This window comes from Chiloscyllium punctatum, chromosome 24, assembly GCF_047496795.1.
Source record: "Chiloscyllium punctatum isolate Juve2018m chromosome 24, sChiPun1.3, whole genome shotgun sequence".
Classification (NCBI taxonomy): domain Eukaryota; kingdom Metazoa; phylum Chordata; class Chondrichthyes; order Orectolobiformes; family Hemiscylliidae; genus Chiloscyllium; species Chiloscyllium punctatum.
In genome coordinates this window covers 54,138,716-54,159,001 of record NC_092762.1, presented here as the reverse complement: position 1 = coordinate 54,159,001, position 20,286 = coordinate 54,138,716, and the positions used below count along the sequence as shown (strand labels likewise).

Sequence of the window (20,286 nt, the reverse complement as noted above, 5' to 3'; positions counted from 1 at the left end):
AAACATATTGCAGTAGTACAGGATGTTGGTGAGGCCACTTTTGGAGTGCAGTGTACAGTTCTGATCACGCTAATATAGATAGGATATTATTAAACTGGACAGGGTGCAGAAAAGATTTCCAAGGATAGTACAGGGACGGGAGGGTTTGAGTTATAAAGGAGATGCTGGAACCTTTTTCACTAGAGTGTACGTAGTTAAGGGGTGACTTTATATAGAGGTTTATAAAGTCATGAGGGGCATAGATAAAGTGAAGGGCAAAGGTCTTTTCTCGTGGGTGGGGGAGTTCAAAACTAGGGGGCATAATTTTAAGTTGAGAGGAGAAAGATTTAAAAGAGATCCGAGGGGCAACATTTTCATACAGAGGGTGGTTCATATGTGGAATGAAATGGCAAAGGAAGTAATAGATGCAGGTACAGTTGCAACATTTAAAAGACATTTGGATAAGTACACGAATAGGCAAGGTTTATAGGGGGATAATCGGCCAAAGTGGGACTAGTTTAGTTTGGGAAACTTGGTCGGCATAGATAAGTTGGACCAAAGAGTCAGTATGACTCTGACTAGGAATCAATGACCATGCAAATAAAAATGCTTTTAATCTGAAGTGTTCAGAGAGTCACACAGCACAGTCCAACCAATGCATGCTGATCATAATCCCAAACTCAACTAGTCTCACCTGCCTGTGCTTGGACCATATCCCTCTAAACATTTCTTATGCATGTATTTATCCAAATGGTTTTTAAAACATTGTAATGGTACCCACATCCACCACCACATCAGGAAGTTCAAGTGGTGGAAACTAAACATTCAAAGCAAATGCTTCAACATTTCTACTTTGAGATATGGTTGATGTTAATTACTATATAATTCCTTGAAAATAATCATAGGATCATCTGAGGAGAAAGTACAGCTTTAAAAAAAAAGTGGATATTTGCAGTTTGCAGATGCAAACCAAATAAGACATAATTCTCAGAACTGCAATTTTATGAGAAAAAAAATGGTGTTGGGAATCAATATGCTTCAGGTACAATAACTAATACATTTTTGGATTTTGAGACACCTCGGTCAGTTTCTGGCAACTGTAAAATAGGAAGCAATGTCAAAATTAGCAAAGTGTCTGAATCATTAACAGTAGGTTGATGTTAAACTGATGGCTCTGTCATCTTGGATTTGGGTGATGTTGGTGGTACAGATCTATCCTGCACTCAGTCAAATGCAGCAGCCTGGATCCATTTGCCTTTCGAAACATCTTTCTTCGGTATTCAGGCTATAGACTTCTCAGAGCAAAATCCAGCTAAGATCAAGAATCAGGTCCAATGTTTGCATTAAAATTTTGTTGTGGCAGGGCCAACTTCTTTAAAAACAGGCAGAGGCAGACCCTTTCATTATTTTATGAAGAGTCACTAATATGGAACATGGAACAAATCCTGCATTTTAATGTCTAGGCTGTTCTACTGTCGAGAATGAGGCTGCAGAGAGGGAGCATTTGCTTGGCAAAAGAAACTAGCTAAGTTTGGATTTAAATGTGAGCAAGGTTTCTGAGAATTGTCAAATAGGCTAACAAAGTTTTGATAAACAGTTTGCTATAATTATCTGGGAGGAAGTGAATTCTCATTGCTGACTGGAATTAAATCAAAGTATTAACAACTAGTCTACATAGAAAATAACTTGCTACTCAAAGTCTCTTTTCCCTCATATGATGCAAACCACAGCCATATCTATATCAAACTGTGCAAATTATACTATTAACCCTTTAAGATGCATGCGAGTTTTACAATTTAAAGCACTTGCGCATGATAGGAAGTCAAAATGTTAAATTTGTATGCTGGACTTTTGTACATAATAAGTCATTAGCCTGAGACATTAACGGCTTCTCTCTCCAGAGTGTGGAGGTGTTGGTGCTAGACTGGGGTTAAATCACAGGATTTCAACATAACATTGTGTCGTGTGGCTTCTGACTCTCTCCAGAGGTTGCGTTGGACTGCTGAATATTTCCAGTATTTACTGTTTTTATTATACATTAAATAAAGTTTGGGAACCTCAGATCCGAAACTTCTGAAGACATGCGATGCCTTTGAAATTACAGAGAGTCAAGCCAGTAAGATCATGTACTTGGTCACCTTTCCATTTTAAGTCTATTCAACATATATATTCAGACTGAAAAGCCAGCACGGAGAGAGTACAGCACTTACCATGAAGGCAGGAAGGATAGGCTGTGTGAACTTTGTTCGAAATGAATGAATCAGTTGCTTTGTTTTGGCATTGTAGAATGAAAGGTGACCTTAAAAACAAGAAAAATAAAGCGTTTTACAAATTGCCTCAAATAAATTACCAACTTCTCAAACTTTAGAATTGAAACAGTGCTGATTCTGCTCCAAAAATTCTGGAATAAGGAAAACTGGTGTAGGAATGGGCTGCAGGAATCATCGCTTCGATTTTCCATTCCATTGCTGGGGTGTCATCCACACTTTCCTCTCCATGTGACCTCCCATGTAGATGTGTGCACTGTACTGACTGAAAGGCACAAAATGTGCCTATTGAAATATATCGCTACACTCTCCATTAGTATTGCCTACACAAATCTGTAATTCAATATATTGAAAAAAAAATGTTCTTCCAGTTATCTTTCTTTTCCATGTGCTGCCATCTTCCTCAGTTGCATTGTTGCTATGACCAAACTAAACTGACATTTTAAGTCAAAATTATCACCCAAATTTGGAAAGGCTCAGATCAACAAACAAGTTCTCAGTTTGTAGCAACACTAGGGATAATAACTTGCTCTATCTTATTTATTCTTTAACGAGATGTGGGTGCCACTAGCTAGGCTGACATTTACTGCCCATACATAATTACCTTTGAAGAGGAGTCAGCAAGCTGCTATCTTAACCTGCTGCAGTTCACGAGATGTAGGGTCCTCTACACTGCAATTAGACAGCTCCACTATTTGACCCAGCATCAAATGAGGAACAATCATATAGTTCCAAGTCAGGGAGGGAACTTGCCAGTGGTGGTTTTCTCATGTAATTGATACTCTTGTCCGTCTAGGTGCTAGAGTCTGCCCTTTTGCAAAGCCCTGTTGAATGAACGTTGATCAAGTTGCTGCTGTGCATCTTATAATTAGTTTACAGTGCTGCCGCTGTGTGTTGGCAGTGGTGGAAGGAGTGAATGCGAAAGGGTCTGGATGGGGTGACAATCAAGTGGAGTGCTTTGTTTTATAATGATATTGATTTGATTTATTGTCACATGTACAATGAAAAGTTTTGTTTTGAAAGCTGTATAGGCAGATCATGCCAAACAAAGATCATAGCGTGATTGAACAGAGTGAGGAATACAAAGTTACAGCTGCAAATGAAGATGTACAAAAAGCAAGATCAACATTAGATTTGAACCTTGAGATGTCCATTCTGAAGTCGAATAACAGCAGAGAAGAGGCGGTTCTTGAACCTGCCGGTATGTGTGTTTAAAGTTTTGTATCTTCTGCCCAATGAGAGAGGTTGGAAGGGATTATAACCAGGTTGAGAGGTCTTTGATGATGTTGGCTGTGTTTTTGAGGCACTGAGAGGTATAGACTGAGTCAATGGTGGGAGGCTGACTTGATGGACTGGGCTCTGTTCACAACTCTCTGTAGTTTCTTACAATTCTGGTAAACTAATCTGTAAATTCTGAGACCTTTGTCTCTGCTCCACCCTCTACAACTGGAACTGCAATTCATGAGGATAGCCAACAGTACCTCCTATACGACAATCTTCATCATCAGCATCCCACAAGGATGCATACTCAGCCCCGTAGCAAGCCATGATGCACCCAGATAGAATGCATTTGTACAGTGCATGGGTAAATGTTGGTGAATGTCTTCATGGACATGTCAAATTTCCTTAGCCTCCTGAGGAAGGAAGAGGCGTTGTTGTGTCTTCTTAATTATTGCATCAATCTGGGACCTCCAGGACAGATTGTTGGTGATTATCATTCTAGGAACTTGATGCTCTTGACCAATTCCACCTCAGCTCCATTCATGTTGATGTGGGCGTGCTCTCTTTCTTACTGCTTGAAGTCAATGATCGATCCTTTAGTTTTGCTGACATTGTTGCCTTTATACTACATTACGAAGCACTCACTCTCTTCCCTTTATTCTGTCTAGTCATTGTTTGATTATCTAGCCTATAACAGTGATGTCATTAGCACACTTTTAGATGGATTTTGGACATAATTTGGCCACACACACAGTCATGGATGTGCAGGGAATACAGTAAAGGGCTGAGTGCGGATCCTTGTGGGACACTGGTGAAGAAGATTGTCGGATAGGAGGTGCTGTTGCCTATCCTCATGGATTGCAGTTCTAGTTGCAGAGGGTAGAACAAAGAACTAGGCCTCAGAATTTGGAGATTAGTTTGGTTGAAATTGGAGTTGTAGTCAGTAAGTGGAAGCCTGATGTAGGTATCCTTACTATCCAAATGTTTCAGGGATGTGCACAGGGCTAGGAGGATGTTGTCAGCTGTGGACCTGCTGCACCAGTAGGTGAATTATAATTGCTTCTTCAATGCTGTTGGAGCACAACTCATCCAGGTAAATGGATAAGATCCCATCGATCTACTGATCTAAGCCATGTAGATGGAGGACAGGGTTCAGAATCAGGTGGCAAGTTACTCACCACAAAAAAAACTTTCAGCTCGTAGATATTCAGATTGGAGATGATCGCCTCCTTTCGTTTGAACCTCGCTAATTTCCAAAACTGTTGGGAACAATGCTTCAAATCCTACAACTTGGAAGCGCTGCTCCTGATTTGGAACTATATTGCCGTCCCTTCACTGTCACTGGATCAGAATTCTGAAACTCACTCCCTAACATCATTGCGGGTGTACCTACTACAGTTCAAGGCAGCAGCTCACCATCATCTTCTCAAGGGCAGTTAGGGATGGGCAATATGTGCTGACCAAGCTATCATGCCCCTCGAAAGAAAGAAAGAAAGAAATAGTGCAGCAAGTTCTAAGGTCACCTGGAAGCAGGATACAGTCAGTTCTACCAGAACATAGTAGCTCCATTCTCATATAACCCCATGCTATAAGAAAATCGCATAACAGCAACATCATTTAAACTAGTGGGGTCAGAATCATGTTATAATCGATACATACTTTAAAACTTTGTGCGTTAGAAACTATGTCCCTATTTCATAAATCACGTTTTGGCAAATTTGCTTAAATAAACATTATAGCAGAATGATGCGTATTATCTCCAGATATACTGGACCTGAACACCAGGGGCCAGTCGAGGGGGCTAGATGGTGGCAACCAGGTGAAAGGAGACAAACACATTCTGTTTTAATTCCTCCTCAGTGTTTTGTGAAAGTCACTGGAGGACAAGTAAATTGCTATACAGCACTTTAAACAATTAGTAAATGAAACAGTATGAATAGCAGCCTTGTTTCATTTTAACGGAGGGAAAGGATGCAATTCTTGCAACTTGACCATAATTAATGGGTGCAAATTATGCATGCTTTTAGCATCAGGGAAGATTTTTCATTCAGCAGGATTGTGTCACAGAGGAAATGACGTGTAGAATAAAATGAAGATCTAGTGTACTTACTAGGCTAAAATCTAATCCAGAGACAGATTAGCCTTAAAATACTTTGTCGTTGTGGATAGAGTCGAACTCTTCTTAACGCAATGTAATGCCTTTCAGTGCATTTAGATCTATATGCTGCTATCTCCAAATTACCTCCTGAACCTTGAATGTCTGAAGTCGACCTAAAAAGCAGCATTGTGACTTGAATCAATTATACGATAAACTCGTTTGACAAAAATAGCCTTCTTTCCAATGACGTTTAAGCACAGATCAATTCTAAAGATTTGGATTAGCTTAACTCCGTTGCTCGTTTGTGCCAAACAGTTCGGACTGCAAATTCCATTCCATTATTTCAGCACTTCAGTACCAAGTGATTGTTGCATTAGCCACAATCAGATCAGATTGCAGATCGTTGAATGGTGAATAAAATTCAAGAGGCTGAGTAACCTACTCCTGCAGCCTCATTTTTCACATATACTGGGGAAAATGTAGCAATATCACTTGATTTGTAGTCCAAGCACCAATGCTAATGTTTGTAGGATACAAATTCCAATAGGAGTTGTATCCTACAAACATTCAACATCCAGGATTCAAACACTACTGGACAGTTAGTGGCATTGGCATTAAGAAAATTGTAATTAAAATATGGTCTTTGTAACAATGACCAATAAAGCATTATTCTCATTAAAAATTGTCTGTTTTGCTGATGTCCTTCAGGGAAGGAAATTTGCCCTCCTAACCTTGTCCAGTCTATAGGTTCTTCCATACCCACAGCAATGTGGCTGAACCTTACATCTCTTCTGAAATGGTCATAGCAAGTCACTCAATCGAAAGGAAATGGACAACGGGCAACTGGTGCTAGTGATACCCACTGTCCAAAGAATTATTTTTTTTCAAAGTTTGGGAGAAGATTTGTAGCTCGGGTGCTTGTTGTTGTAGTTCTGTTTACCGAGCTGGGAATTTGTGTTGCAAACGATTTGTGATGCAGACAGCTAACGATCTGCATTCATGAACACCAACTAGCCACGAACCGAAACGACCAGCTATCCCTTAGTAGCCACACACGCAGATGACAAGCAACATGAATTCGACTGGGACAACACTACTATTATAGGGCAAGCCAAACAGAGAACAGCCAGGGAATTCCTAGAGGCATGGCACTCATCCACAGATTCTATCAACAAACACATCGACCTGGACCCAATATACCGGCCACTGCAGCGGACAGCTGGAACTGACAACCAGAAGTGGCAAAGACAGGCCACTATAAATGCCGGAGGAAACATCACAGAAGCACTTCACAGGAGGCTCCCAAGCACTGGAGGAGGTCACCTAGACAGGGGACGAAACATTTGCAACACAAATTCCCAGCTCGGCGAACAGAACCACAACAATAATTTTTTTTAAAGTTTGGATGGGCTTTCCCTGGTAATGGTGAACATGAAAAGGTAAAACAGTACAATGTGAAGAACAGGGAGCTTGTTCTCCGTGAACTACCAGTCCAAGAAAATGAAACTAGATCAATTGGTTGTTCATCTCACTTGTTTGTAGAATCTTAGTAGGAAGAAATCAGCTTCCAAAATAATTCATAATAACCATGCAATTGCATGAAATACATGGATTTGTTGAAATGAATAACATGGATGCATCCAAGGGAGAAAGGTCTAAAGGGATATACGTTGATCAGGTTAGAGAAAAAGGGTTAAATGGAACATGAAACACTGCCATAGATGAGATACACTGAACAGTCAATTTTGAATGCAATATATTTCTATCTAATCATTTAGAATTTTCAGAGATACAAAAAAAAAAGTTACTGAACAAACTCAACTTCATTCTTTAAGGCATCATGATTAGGCAATGAGATGTTGGAGGTGCAGGAGAAGTTGATATAATAATATGTGAAAATTTTAAATTTAGCAATAGAAAATACTTAACATTTAGGCAAGAAAATAATAAAACTTTAAACTTAGCATAAAGAAACAACAGATATCTGAAGCAATAAGGAATTTCATGAATTGGATTTTGAAATAACTAAAAGCAGTAATGTTTGATCTCACGCACTGGTGTTGAAACAGTAAAAAAAAAAGTTAAAAACTGAACTACGAAGCACATGCCCCTACAGTCAGAGGTTTAAAAATATTTAACAATTACAAAAATAAAGCTTTTGTCAAGTTTTTGATCTCCCCATGCCCAAAGATCTCTATCAAGGCTATAGTGAGGGACAGTTTCTAGATAATGGCCAATGATAGCCATAGCTAGTTGACAGGGAATGCATTAACTCATCCTTGTCTGCTGCCTGTCACAACAATACTCTGGAACTGAGAGAAGCATTTAAAGAAAGAAAACGCAGTTAAGTCATTGAACACATTGACGTAGCCAGTTATCACTGTTGCCCCTACCTGATGTTTTAATGTACATTGAACAAATTCAGCATTCAAAACTGAAATCATGGACACGGGGTATAGACATTAACCATTTTGGCACAAAACAAGGGGTAGAGGTGAACTGGAATCCCAATACCTTCACTGTAGTTACAATAAACTCCGATTCTCTCAGGTACTGAGATATCCAAGACTTTGGCTTTGTTGTTGTGTTTGGCGGTAAAGCTGACTTGCAGCCAGTTATTGAGATGAAGACACCAGGAGGCATTGGTCTTTCCCAGTTGATCAAATTTGCCCAAAGTCCTGTAGGCCACACCTACAATGAAAGCCTTGCTGTCCCTTTCAAATGTGACCTCCCAGTAATGCTGTCCACCATCAATTAGAGTATCCCCTGCAGAAAACAAAAGTGATTATGCACATGAAACAGTTCAATTCCTTGTTCCCACGGAAGATCTATTTCCTGCCACAGAAAATGCTCACCACAAGCAAAATCTGTTTAATTAGTTCTGGAGTGCAGTCAACAATATTTTTTTTTAAGAAAAAACAAAAATCAGCAGTGCAACCTGGAAAGTAGGATTGAATTTTTTTTGGAAAAGTACACGAATAGGAAAGGTTGGAAGGGAGATGGGCCAGGAGGAGGTAGAAGGAACTAGTTTAGTTTGGGATTATGTTGTCATGGACTGGTTGGACCAAATGGTCTGATTCTGTGCCGTTTGACTCTAAGTAGTTGAGGATTTATTCCTAAAAGAAATTCTGCGCTGGCTTTTTGTTCTAAGAAAAATAGTTAAACCAACAGGTTACCTGTATGCCTTCACCTCTTCATGAAGAGCCTTTCTGCAGAATACAAACTTCCCAAATATTCTAGTCATTCAAGAATGCCCTCCAGTAACTGCACAACTATGACTTATTCAGTTTCTCTTTGGGATCGAATCATTAACTTGCTGCATCTATTATGTAGGAGGCTGAACTGTTGAAGCAATTAGAGGGGATTCTTAAAGCAACTGCCAATCTTCCTTCATAGCTTAAGGAAGACTCAGTGTGAAGTCTCCTAGAGAGAGGACATTTCTAAATATAAATTTGGTTGAATGTCTGGTACATTCAGGATTCTGTTCTGTTGTTAGTGCAAATCTAGATGTTTTAAACACCAGAGGAAACACAATGGAATTTAAAAACTCTAACCTCCAAACCCTGCAGCTCTGCATCATTCCTTTAATAGGTTTCACAATAAAGTGACTCTGTAGTGCAATAGCCAGGGTTAGCACAAGGCCATTTGCTTCAAACCTTCAGCTTGATGCCCCTTACCTATCCCAAAGCATATCCCAGATGATATTGGTGGAAACAATGTCATGAAAGGCCAGTGGCAAGGTGAGAGTGGGTTCTATGGGTGAGCAGGTTAATAGGAATTCACTTTGTTAAAAAAAACAGGCAAGACAGAGAAGCAAATATAAGTTTTAAAACATGCCTAAACTGTAAAACATGCATATTCTGCAAACTATTCACAATATTTACATAACATTGAAAGTGATACCACAAAGTCAAATATTAGCAGTTAACTACCCACAGAAAAAGCTGCTGACACTGAGTAACATTTCATTCGTGCTCTGCCTTGCAATCCACTGACTCATGCAAATTCTGTGAATAATATTGATACCACTGAGGATCTGGTTCAACCTTTTGCAATTAGCTAGTTAGACATTTCATGTGTACATCTCATGTTTATTGCACGTATACTAAATACCCCCATATTTTACTGAACTCTATCGATGTAAATATCTAGCAGAGTTATTGATCTGAATGCAAAGTTAGCCATCAAAGCATGTAAAATATGTCTAGTGATATCATCTGTTGAATGGTGTCTCCAAGCAGGATGCACCTTCGCTCGCAAGACTGAATTGCTACAATCCGTGTGTAATACTGTCACCACCTACAGAGATGGTCGGATTTCCACATGTCCAAGGAAGCCTAGGACTAAAGAATCTGGGAGAGGGGGTAAGGGCCAGTAATGCAGCCCCAGCCAATGAGCAGTGCAACTTTGCAGCTCGCCATGGTGGGTGAGAGATGCAGAGATAGATGTTCCCAGCGAAATTTGGACGTCAGGGGATTGGGATTATTGACACTTACTTCCCACCAACCAACCCACTTGTGAGCAACAAGCAAGTTATGGATTAAAAGCTGCGTAGTTTAACTTCATAGTCATCAACATAAAAACTTTTGAAGCAAACGTTAAACCAAATGTAAATTGTCCAGTGCCTGAGCTTGATACCCACTGCAATCAGATTGACATTTGTTGCTCATAACTGTACATTGAGGGATCAAGCTCCACAAATTGCATTACAGCCTTTCAAAGTCTCAGACAGAATCCTCCTTGCTTAGCTCCCCCCTCCACTGTAAGGGGGCTTAATTTGGATTGGATAGTGCTGCGCTGGAAATTGATGTCACCTCACGATGATGGCAATTGATGCTTCTTCTTGGCTGCACATAATCAGTTCTGGGCCCAATTTGGCATCATTCCAATTGTTTTTTTTTGCCGTTCTCCCTTAGCCATTCTGACACCCAGCAACAGCTTAGGTAAAATATGGAAAAAAATAGATAAACATTTCAAGCAAAGGAAGGTACAGGATCATGGGCAGAAGTGGAATAGTGGATTTAGCTTTGCGTTGATTGAATGAAAGAACCATCATGGTCCTGATGCGCTAAAAAAAAAGTCTCCTTGCATACTGACAACCACAATGGTTCTGTATTAAAGCAGAATTTCTCCAAATGCAAATTGAAAACCTGAAGCTATATTCATTTCTATTTGCATGCAAGATCCACATCAAGAACATCATTCTAAAGGAATACATGTACAGAAGAAACAGTCCAGACACGAGTGTCCATCTCTACATTCAACTTAGTTCTGACTGAGTTTATTAAAATATCACATTCAAGTTTCATTGATTGTTTAAAGATAATCAACGTTTGGATAATCAAGGTTGTACTACATAACCAGACTTACGTTTACTTGAACGCTGCAGTTCACTGTAAGGCTAGACAGTCAAGCTATAATATTTTGATAACATTACTAATTTTTATGGCTTGAAATAAAGTTTTAGGATTTAGCCTCAACTTGAAGTAGTTCAGTTTGATTTTTTGTTTGCAATTGAGACAATTAATGGCCAAGGCAACTATTTGTTAAGAACTGGTCTTGCTGACTAAAATTGCTTCAGTGATGAACAACCTGGCTTCAAGCAATTCTGTTTATTTCACTACACAAGATGCAAAGTCATGGTCTGTTGTGAAGTAGGTAAACTTTTGCACCTAGCAGCTTAAATTGCATTTGAGACTTTATCTCAAATAAGAATGTGTTCTTATTAGGTTTCAGGCACCTCACTGTCTTAATACATCACCTATATTTGAGAATAAAGCATTTATATTTTTAAGAGGATAGCCTGATATTCTGCTAGAGACATTGGTTCTTGATTGCCTTAGCATTTTGAGTCGGTGGTTTTTGAATGATAGTTTGCATTATTTATAAGAGGATGACACATTATGAGAGAGGGCTTTTGCCCGAAACGTCGATTTCGCTGCTTGTTGGATGCTGCCTGAACTGCTGTGCTCTTCCAGCACCACTAATCCAGTATTTGGTTTTCAGCATCTGCAGTCATTGTTTTTACATTATGAGAGAAGTAACACTTTTTTTATATAGATACAAAACTGTTGGATAACTAATCCAATGCTACCCAAACCTGAAAAAGGGAGAGAGGAAATAGTGTTGGAGATTTGTCTTGGCCTATATGATTTTCAATAACACAGATGGGGTTATATCAGAGCACTGTCATTTTAAGTCAATGAATGGGGGCAATTCAGACCATTCCCTAATAAATAGATGAGCAACTTGGGAAGAATTAAAGGAGAAGAATTGGAAGCTTAGCATCTTTGATGTCACAGTCTACCATGGTTTCTCTGGGATAGTTCAAAGATACAGTTCAGTGAACTTGACTTCAGAGGGAAGAGAAAGAAAGAAATTGGCAACAGTCAAGGAATCCTGGCCCTTTCATGTTGTTGTCACAAGTGTTTGTAAAATCTTGTTTAATAAATTTTAGTTGATTCAGAAATATCGGTTATTCATACCTCGTTATGGTCCTCAGTTTTGCCTGAGCTATCATTACAAGTTATTCAGACTCTAGGAAAAAGCTTTCTAAACTTCAATTCATAAAAATAGTTTCTTGTACCTACCTAACACAGTGTATGATTCAGCCGTAAAGCGATCTCTGCTGCTCCGTCCAGATGGCATTCTCTTTGGTGAGTGAATGATGCTCCTTGATACAGAAAGATAAAAACTATTTGAACCAGAGTCGGGCAGACTGTCTGCTTGAGTTGTAAGTGATGCTGGAGCTGATTTAATCACAAGCAAAACTAATGAAAAGTGCATTACAAGAAAGGAGCCAGTATAAGTAAAACATTCTTTTACAAATAAAAAGGACAACAATAATGAACAATATGATTGAAATTCAGCCTGTGACAAAGCAGGTATAATCCTGTTGTCAACAATTTGTGGTTCAACATTTGAACTTGGATACTAAGAAAGAACTGAATATATTCCAGTTGTATATATTTCCAACTGGAAACGGTGTGCAGTTCCACATAAAAATGTTAAGGTACTTCAGAATTGGAACTGTCGTCAACCTGGGCATTAATTAAGAGAAAATTCTAAAAGAAAGCTTCCTGCATTTCTGAATTTTCTCTCCTTTCATTCAGAAATGACCAGACCCATGAGGAATCCATCGAATCTTGGTTTATACAAGTCCGACACAAAGACAAGAATAGAAAAACATAATATAGAGGAGTCATGATTATCTAAAAGAACACAGGCGGGAAGTATTTCGTTTGGTTAATCGCATTTCAGATAATCGAACGCCAGATAACATAATTTAGACGAGCATCGGGACATTGCGATCTTGCTGGATAATCCGGTATTCGAGGTTCCTCTGTTACGGGTATGTAAGAAATAGTGCAAAGAAGCCCATATAAATCAAAGTGCACTGACTAGTAGTGACGAGGAACCAGCAGCAGTAACAAACAAGATGAAAGTGATAGAAGTGCTTATAATTTATATTTCAACTATACTACGTATTTACATTACATAATGGAGGCCTGTGGGTCAAGTATAATGAATTACAATATAACAAATTCAAAGAATATGCATAAAATAACACTCTCTCTCTCTGTCCCCAGCTCTGTTACAACCTAATTAAGTTTGTTGCATTCGAGCAAGATGTCACTAGGGATTTAATATGTTTGCCAGTTGGAGCTCTTGGCTGCTGTATATATAGCCCAGCTGCTAATACTTTGGACACCTTCCAATGAAACGGATCGGTGACACACTCTTGCGTATCTTGACCCTAACTGAAGTTTTGTACCTTGCAGGGGAATTCGCCGGCGATGCTGTCCGACTTCGGTTTTCCTTTCCTCGGACTTTGATCTCTTGCACCTTTCCCCCTGATGCATCCCATTCCACACTGTGGTCCTCCACTTTCAAATTCTGATGGGCTGTTGCAGCATCCAAATTGAAATTAAATGCTGTAAAAGGAAAAAACAATCCTCAGTAACAACAGGAGCAGAATTCTCTGCTGGAAATGAACTGTAGCTGAAAAGCTGTTAGAAATAATTTATTGAAAAAGGTTTCACCTTCATAAATTTCCCAATATTTCATATCTAATATCACAATGTCAATATGTTCATCCTCCACTCTTTAATTGTACTCATTTATTATATATAGGTTCCAATTTTGATCACGTTGGAGGTTCATTGATTTTACAATTGCTCAGCGTTGATCTCAACAAAAAGATGTCCTTCAAGAGCCTAGAAAGGTCTATGGTACACTGTATACCATTCCCAGCACCAGACCAAAAGTCAAGAATGAAAGATGTAGAGGATTAAATTTGCGATTAAACAGCATATAGTATAGTTGTAATAGGGAGCTTTAATTATCCTCATGCAGGCTACAATAGTAATAGTATAAAGGATTGAGATGTGGAAAAGTTCCTAGAGTACTTTCAAGAGAATTTCTAGATCCTTATGTTTCCAGTCTAATCAGGAAATTGCTGGATTTGTTTTTTAAGAAATGAGTTGGGTGATGCAGATAGTGTCAGTGGAGGAACATTTAAGACACAAAGATCATCATTTCATTAGGCCTTACATTAGCAATGGGAAAAGTCAAGGAGCAAAGAGGATTTCATTGGGGAGGGCCAAATTCAATAGGGTAAGAATGGATCTGGCCCAGGTAAATTAGATTGAAGATTGGTAGGTAAAGCTACATTGCACCAATGGGCTGTCTTTAACGAGAAGGCAGTTTGGGTAAAGTCGGTGTTACCATGAGAGGGAAAGTTAGGGTGAAAGAAAATACTCCCAGAGAATCGAAGGAGATAGAGTGTCAAATGAAGTAGAAAAAGGTTACATATTACTTATGCACAGACTCCACGCAGAAGGTTAAAAAAAAAGCTAAAATGTTTTGATACTGCTGGTTAAAGTTTGGAAAAAGAGAATAGAATTCAATGTAGATAAAAAACACATGCAGAACAGAAAATTCTTAAAAGTTTCCAACCTGTTAGCTCATTTGAGGGAAAGATTCTGCTTATTGTTTGTCTCTCCAATTTTTCTTGGTAGTTTTACATCACACCAACATTAATCTAATCTAAATGGTGCGGCACGGTGGCTCAGTGGTTAGCACTGCTGCATCACAGCACCAGGGATCTGGGTTTGTTTCCCACCTCGGGCAACTGTCTGTGTGGAGTTTGCACATTCTCCCTGTGACTGCTTGGATTTCCTCTGGGTACTCCAGGTTCCTCCCACAATCCAAAAGATGTGTAGGTTAGGTGAATTGGCCAAGCTAAGTTGCCCGTAGTGTTAGGTGAAAGGGTAAACGTAGGGGAATGGGTCTGGATGGGTTGCTGTTCAGAGGGTCGGTGTGGACTTGTTGGGTCGAAGGGCCTGTTTCCCTACTGTATGGAATCTAATCTAACAATATTCATTAAGAAACACAGACTAGAGTATGGCATTGGAAAATATGGATGTAACTGAAGACAGGGACACTGTGTGCCCCAGTGCCTACGTCACTGTGGTTACAGTTTCTTCAGGTTGCTCTCTTTCTCCTCTGAATTCTCAGAACTGTTGCCCTTTAACTTTACCATCAACTTGCATTCTTTAGCCAAAAGAATGAAGCTCAATAAGTCAGAAGATGGCATCCAATATCAATTGGCTTTAGACAGCACAAACTTTCTCCCTATTATGTCCTATTGGACAGCTACAACTGCAGCAAGAATTCAAGAAATGCCCTATCTACCGAGCTCTACACTCATCATGATTAACACTAATGATCTAGACTTCGGTAAATAGGGCACAATTTCAAAGGCGGCAGATGACTCAACTCTTGGAGAAACACAAGGAGGATGCCATTAAATTTTAAAAGCACAGATAGACTGATGGAATGGGTAGGTGGTGGCAGGTGAAATTTAACAAGAAGAAGTGTGAAGTGCTTCAGTTTAGTTGAAAGAACGTGGAGTGACGTCATAGAATAGGAGATGCATTTCCAAAGACAGTGCAAAAGCAGAGCAGCCTGTGAACAAATTGTTGCTGGTGGCAGGACATACTGAGAAAGCAATTTAAAACAGCATTAGGGCCCAGAGTTTTATAAGTAGGGTCGGATAGTACAAAAGCAGCAACATTGATGTTCAATCCTCACTATCTGAACTGAAATTGGAAGCAGTGTCCTATAAGATGCAAAAGCAGCAAGTCAAAGTGAACACGAGGATAGCAATCCCGTAACAAGTACATGAAAAGTCAATTTAGAATAAAGAACAGTTTTACAAACCACTTGTCTCCAGGGTGATGGGTTCTGAAAACTCCCCAGCCACAGCTTTGTTGCACGCTTTCACCCGAAAGTTGATAAACTTTGTGTCAAATTTCAACCCTAGCAAAGCATATTGAAAAGACTTTAGGTCACAAACATTTTCCATTAACAAGCAAGCAAAGGATGCCTAACAACCATGGGGAATTCAATCAAAAAATGGCGAATTAAAAAAAAAATTCTCGTGTTTGAGCTTTGATCTGAATGGAGTTAGCTCATTACAGTTGGGTTAGAAATGAGAATACAATGGTTCATAGGAAGAGAAAGGAAAAATGCCAGGCAGCATTGGAAAGTTTTTCAAAAGATAGCTGACAAGAGTTTGGGGTGAGTTAGGGTAACATCCCACAGACCTCAATCACAGGTGGCTGATGCTTATTATTGTTGTTCAGATACTCCTTTATGGATGATGTCATGAAGTCATAGAAACAGACTCTTCAGTCCAATAATGCTCGCCTCCACCACCTGATCTGGCAGTTCATTCCAGGCATGCACCATCCTCTGCGTCACAAAGTTACTCCTCAGGTCTTCATTAAAAAAACTTTACCCTCTCAACTTAAACCAATGTCCTTCAGCTTTGATCTCCCCTAGCCTGGGAGAAACACCTTGGCAATTTACCCTAACCATGCTCCTCATATTATAAAGAGCTCTATAAAGATTAACCCTCAAATCACGCTGCTTCAGTGGAAAAAAGCCCCAGCCTATTCAGCCTCTGATAGTTCAAACCCTCCAACTCCAGCAACATGCTTGTAAATCTTTTCTGTACCCTTTCAAGGTTCACAATAAAGGATCCTATAAGAGCGAGACCAGAATTGAATGCAGTATTTCTAATGTGTCCTATCCAATGTCCTGTGCAGCTGCAACAGGACTTGCCAACTCCAATACTCAGTGTTACGACCCTGTCTACCTGTGACTCCACTTTCAAAGAATGACAACACACCCAAGGGCTCAACCATTTACTTGTGGAACAAAATTACTACCTTCATATCAGTAAGGAGAGTTGGGGAAAAAATAATCGCATCAATTGCACAACTTCTAGTAAGATGCCTTTATGATTACATAAGTCCTAATGCATACTTAAGGTTTAACACCTTTGGATGTACACAACAGAAGCAAATGCTAAATTCCAAATGAAGGCATCATTCAAAGCTGTTTTAAAATGATAATTAGTACCACAGAATCACCACAGTGTCAGAAATCACACGACACCAGGTTATAGTCCAACAGGGTTATTTGAAACCACAAGCTTTCAGGGTGTTGCTGCTTTGTCAGGTGAAGTCACGTCACCTGCTGAAGGGGCAGCACTCCAAATGCTTCTAATTTCAAATAAACCTGTTGGACTATAACCTTGGTGTCATGTGACTTCTGACTTTGACCACCCCAATCCAACACAGTCACCTTCGCATCATCACAGCATAGGTACGGGTGACATTCAGGCCATCAGGTCTGCACCAGTTCTCTAAGAGTACCTCCACTTGTTATCATTGATTCTTTTACCTATTATTTTAATTCTATACCCTCTTGCTGTCCTTTCTTTTCACCAATGGGAAAATGCTTCTCTGCCAGGAGTTATTGCTAATGTTTTTCCAACTGAAAATAGCAACACCACAAGAAACATTAAGCCCTCATTTTGCCAAGGGTCCTTCAGCAATGCTTTACAATACATGGTGATCTCAATCACACAGTAGAACAAGGACATACTACCACCACCACCATCTAAAGTTTTCCTCCAAGTCACCCATCACCTTGTCACAAAAGTACATCATTGTTCCTTCTCAGACTCCTTCCTTAACAGTGCTGTGTGTACACTACACCACATGAACTCTAGCTGCTTAAGGTGACTCATCGCTATCTTTCCAAGGGAAGCTTGGAATAGCAATAACTGCCAGGAAATACAAAGATAACGTACAGGAAAAGAATGCAGCATTTAGGAACTCAGCTACAGGGTAACCTTGATTATCCAAACACCACGAGCAGGGTGTATTTTATATGGATAATCAAATATTTGGATAACACAGTTCACCCAAGCATCGGGGCCTTGAGACCTTCCTCGAGTAACCCGAAACTCGGATAATTGACGTTCGGATAATAGAGGTTGCACTGTATCAGATGAAAAGGTTTCTGCATGTAGACAAAGTTAAAGCTCTGCATGGATTTGACAAATGACCTTTACAACAAACTAACATCTAATCATTATCTTTTCCTTCTATTTGGAAATATACTCAGTCCCTGCAATTTCACATCAAAATATTTTTAAAAAGCTTTCATTTACATAGTGCATTTCTAAACTAAATTGCTTCATACAATTACTTCTGACGTGCAATATCGGGGCATCTTTTGCAACTGTAGCAACCAACTGATGACATTTCAGAACCCACAAAGAAAAACATGATAAATGACCTAAGAGTCAGATCCTGATGACATTGTTGAAAAGGAAAGAAATATTATCCAAGGAACTGGGGGAAGAGACTGTTTTGTAAATAAGGTCTCACAATCTTTCACGTCCATCTGATACGGCAGGAGGGCTTCAACATGACAATTATTCTGAAGTGTAGCATCTCCTCCACTCACAACATTGTTAGCCCAAATTACGTGGGGTCTAAGGCATTGACAAGTGAGTTATCATTGAAAAAAGAAAAAAAGTTATTGAGGGGTGGCACAATTTCTCATTAAAGAGTGACAGCATCATCACCTCTGAATCAGTAGATCATTAGCTCAAGGTGTATTCCAAGAATTTGAGTATAGTATATGGGGAGGTCACTTCATAGAACAGCAGAGGTTAGCTGCTATTACCTGACAGGGTAAATTCCTGCTCTTTGATGCCTTCCTTCACCATCCAAGGGTGCTCTTCCTTTAATCGTGGTGGTCCTTCGTAATTGGTTTTGCGATATTCTAAAACATAGTGATCAATCTTTCCATCGTCTTCAGGCATTTTCCACACTATGGTCACACAATTGTCTGCCACCAGGCACTCGGATGCATCAATCTCTGGAATACTTGGTACTGATGATAAAAATCAAAGATAGATAAATACAGACAAACCTTCTTGCATAGACAGAATCCACTGACCATTCTCTGGTGCAAATGCTCATCACCTGGAAGCTGAGATTGGCACCAAGATGTCATCAATTTAGGGTATGCAATCACTGTCAGGAGATAGCGATTAGGAGAGCATCTCTAATCCAGCCAGCATAAGGGCAACTGTAGCAAGTCTCCTGTTTCTTTTAGAAATTGGCTGGTTCAATCAAAATCTGATAATCAGAGTGGTCACCATGGCTCTGTTCTACTGGGCCGAATATTCACCGATGGAGCTTTTCCGTATCGCATTACAAGATTGGAAGTTTATAATGTACCTGGCAAGAGACAGTTCTTGGTATTCAGCAGCCCACTTTAGTGGGAGATCAGTTACCATCTATTTTATAATTTTTTTCCCCCCCACTACAAATGCATAATGCAGAACAAAAATGCAAGCATTTCCCATTAATAATGCAATATAGAATCCCTATAAATGATCAAGCAGGCCATTCAGCACAATGAGTCCACACTTACCCTCGGAAGAGCATCCCACCCAGACCCACCCCCCTACCTCATCCTCATAACCCTGCATTTCCCATGGCCAATCCACTTACTTGCACATCCCCAGACACAACGGGGGCAATTTAGCATGGTCAATGCACCGGACCTGCACATCTTTGGACTGCAGAAGGAAACTGGAGCACCCGGAGGAAACCCACGCAGACACAGGGAGAAGGTGCAAACTTCACACAGACAGTTGCCTGAGGCTAGAATCGAAGCCAGGTCCCTGGTGCTGTGAGGCAGCAGTGCCATCCACTGAGCCACCGTACTGTCCAACAAGCAATTTTATTAACAGGTACTGGTAGCTGGAGAGTATGTAGGATCAAGTAAGAAAAGCATTGGCTTAATGTTGATTCATTAATTAAATTTGATCAATTCAATGTTCTTACGTGCAGTCTAAGAGGATAGCCTGGTAACATGTTTCCACATTTCAGCCAACATTATTGAACATTGTGCAAAAGCAGAACAGATTGGTGTTTCCCCATCTGCTTTTTTCCCCCCAAAAGTCCTTGCTTAAAATCATGAATTGCAGAAATAAATACAGATGAAGGATCTCATTCCACTCCATGTAGCATACCCCTACAATCACAATCCTGAAGAGCTGAGAGTTAGCATCTAGAAGACATTTTAGATAAGGCTGTGGACTTACCAGGAGAAGATTTTGGCCTAGGAAAAGAAAACAAGTAAGACATTTCTATTTTATTTCCTCACCTGGTAAGAACTTGAGTGAACGAAGGATCTTTTGTTCTTGGGAAAAGTCGACCATCAGATGACTCATATTGTCACTGGCTTTAGCCTTTAAGGATAGCCTGAATGCTGGTGCCATGGTAACACTGTACAACAAAGCCAAGAACTAACATTACATTCAGCTTTCATTACAAAAAAAAG

General features: G+C 39.7%; 1 protein-coding gene across 2 annotated transcripts in view; it reads right to left on the bottom strand.

Moving 5' to 3' along the window:
• Positions 1-20,286, bottom strand: part of fsd1 (fibronectin type III and SPRY domain containing 1) — a 50,258-nt gene that overhangs the window by 3,445 nt on the left and 26,527 nt on the right. For both annotated transcript variants that reach the window (XM_072593825.1, XM_072593824.1), the window contains exons 6-12: positions 20,110-20,231; positions 18,616-18,825; positions 15,790-15,888; positions 13,340-13,499; positions 12,156-12,238; positions 8,080-8,331; positions 2,190-2,278 (exon numbers count right to left, since the gene is read on the bottom strand). In XM_072593825.1, coding sequence (XP_072449926.1) covers positions 2,190-2,278; positions 8,080-8,331; positions 12,156-12,238; positions 13,340-13,499; positions 15,790-15,888; positions 18,616-18,825; positions 20,110-20,231 — 1,015 coding nt within the window. The remainder of the gene's footprint in view (positions 1-2,189; positions 2,279-8,079; positions 8,332-12,155; positions 12,239-13,339; positions 13,500-15,789; positions 15,889-18,615; positions 18,826-20,109; positions 20,232-20,286) is intronic.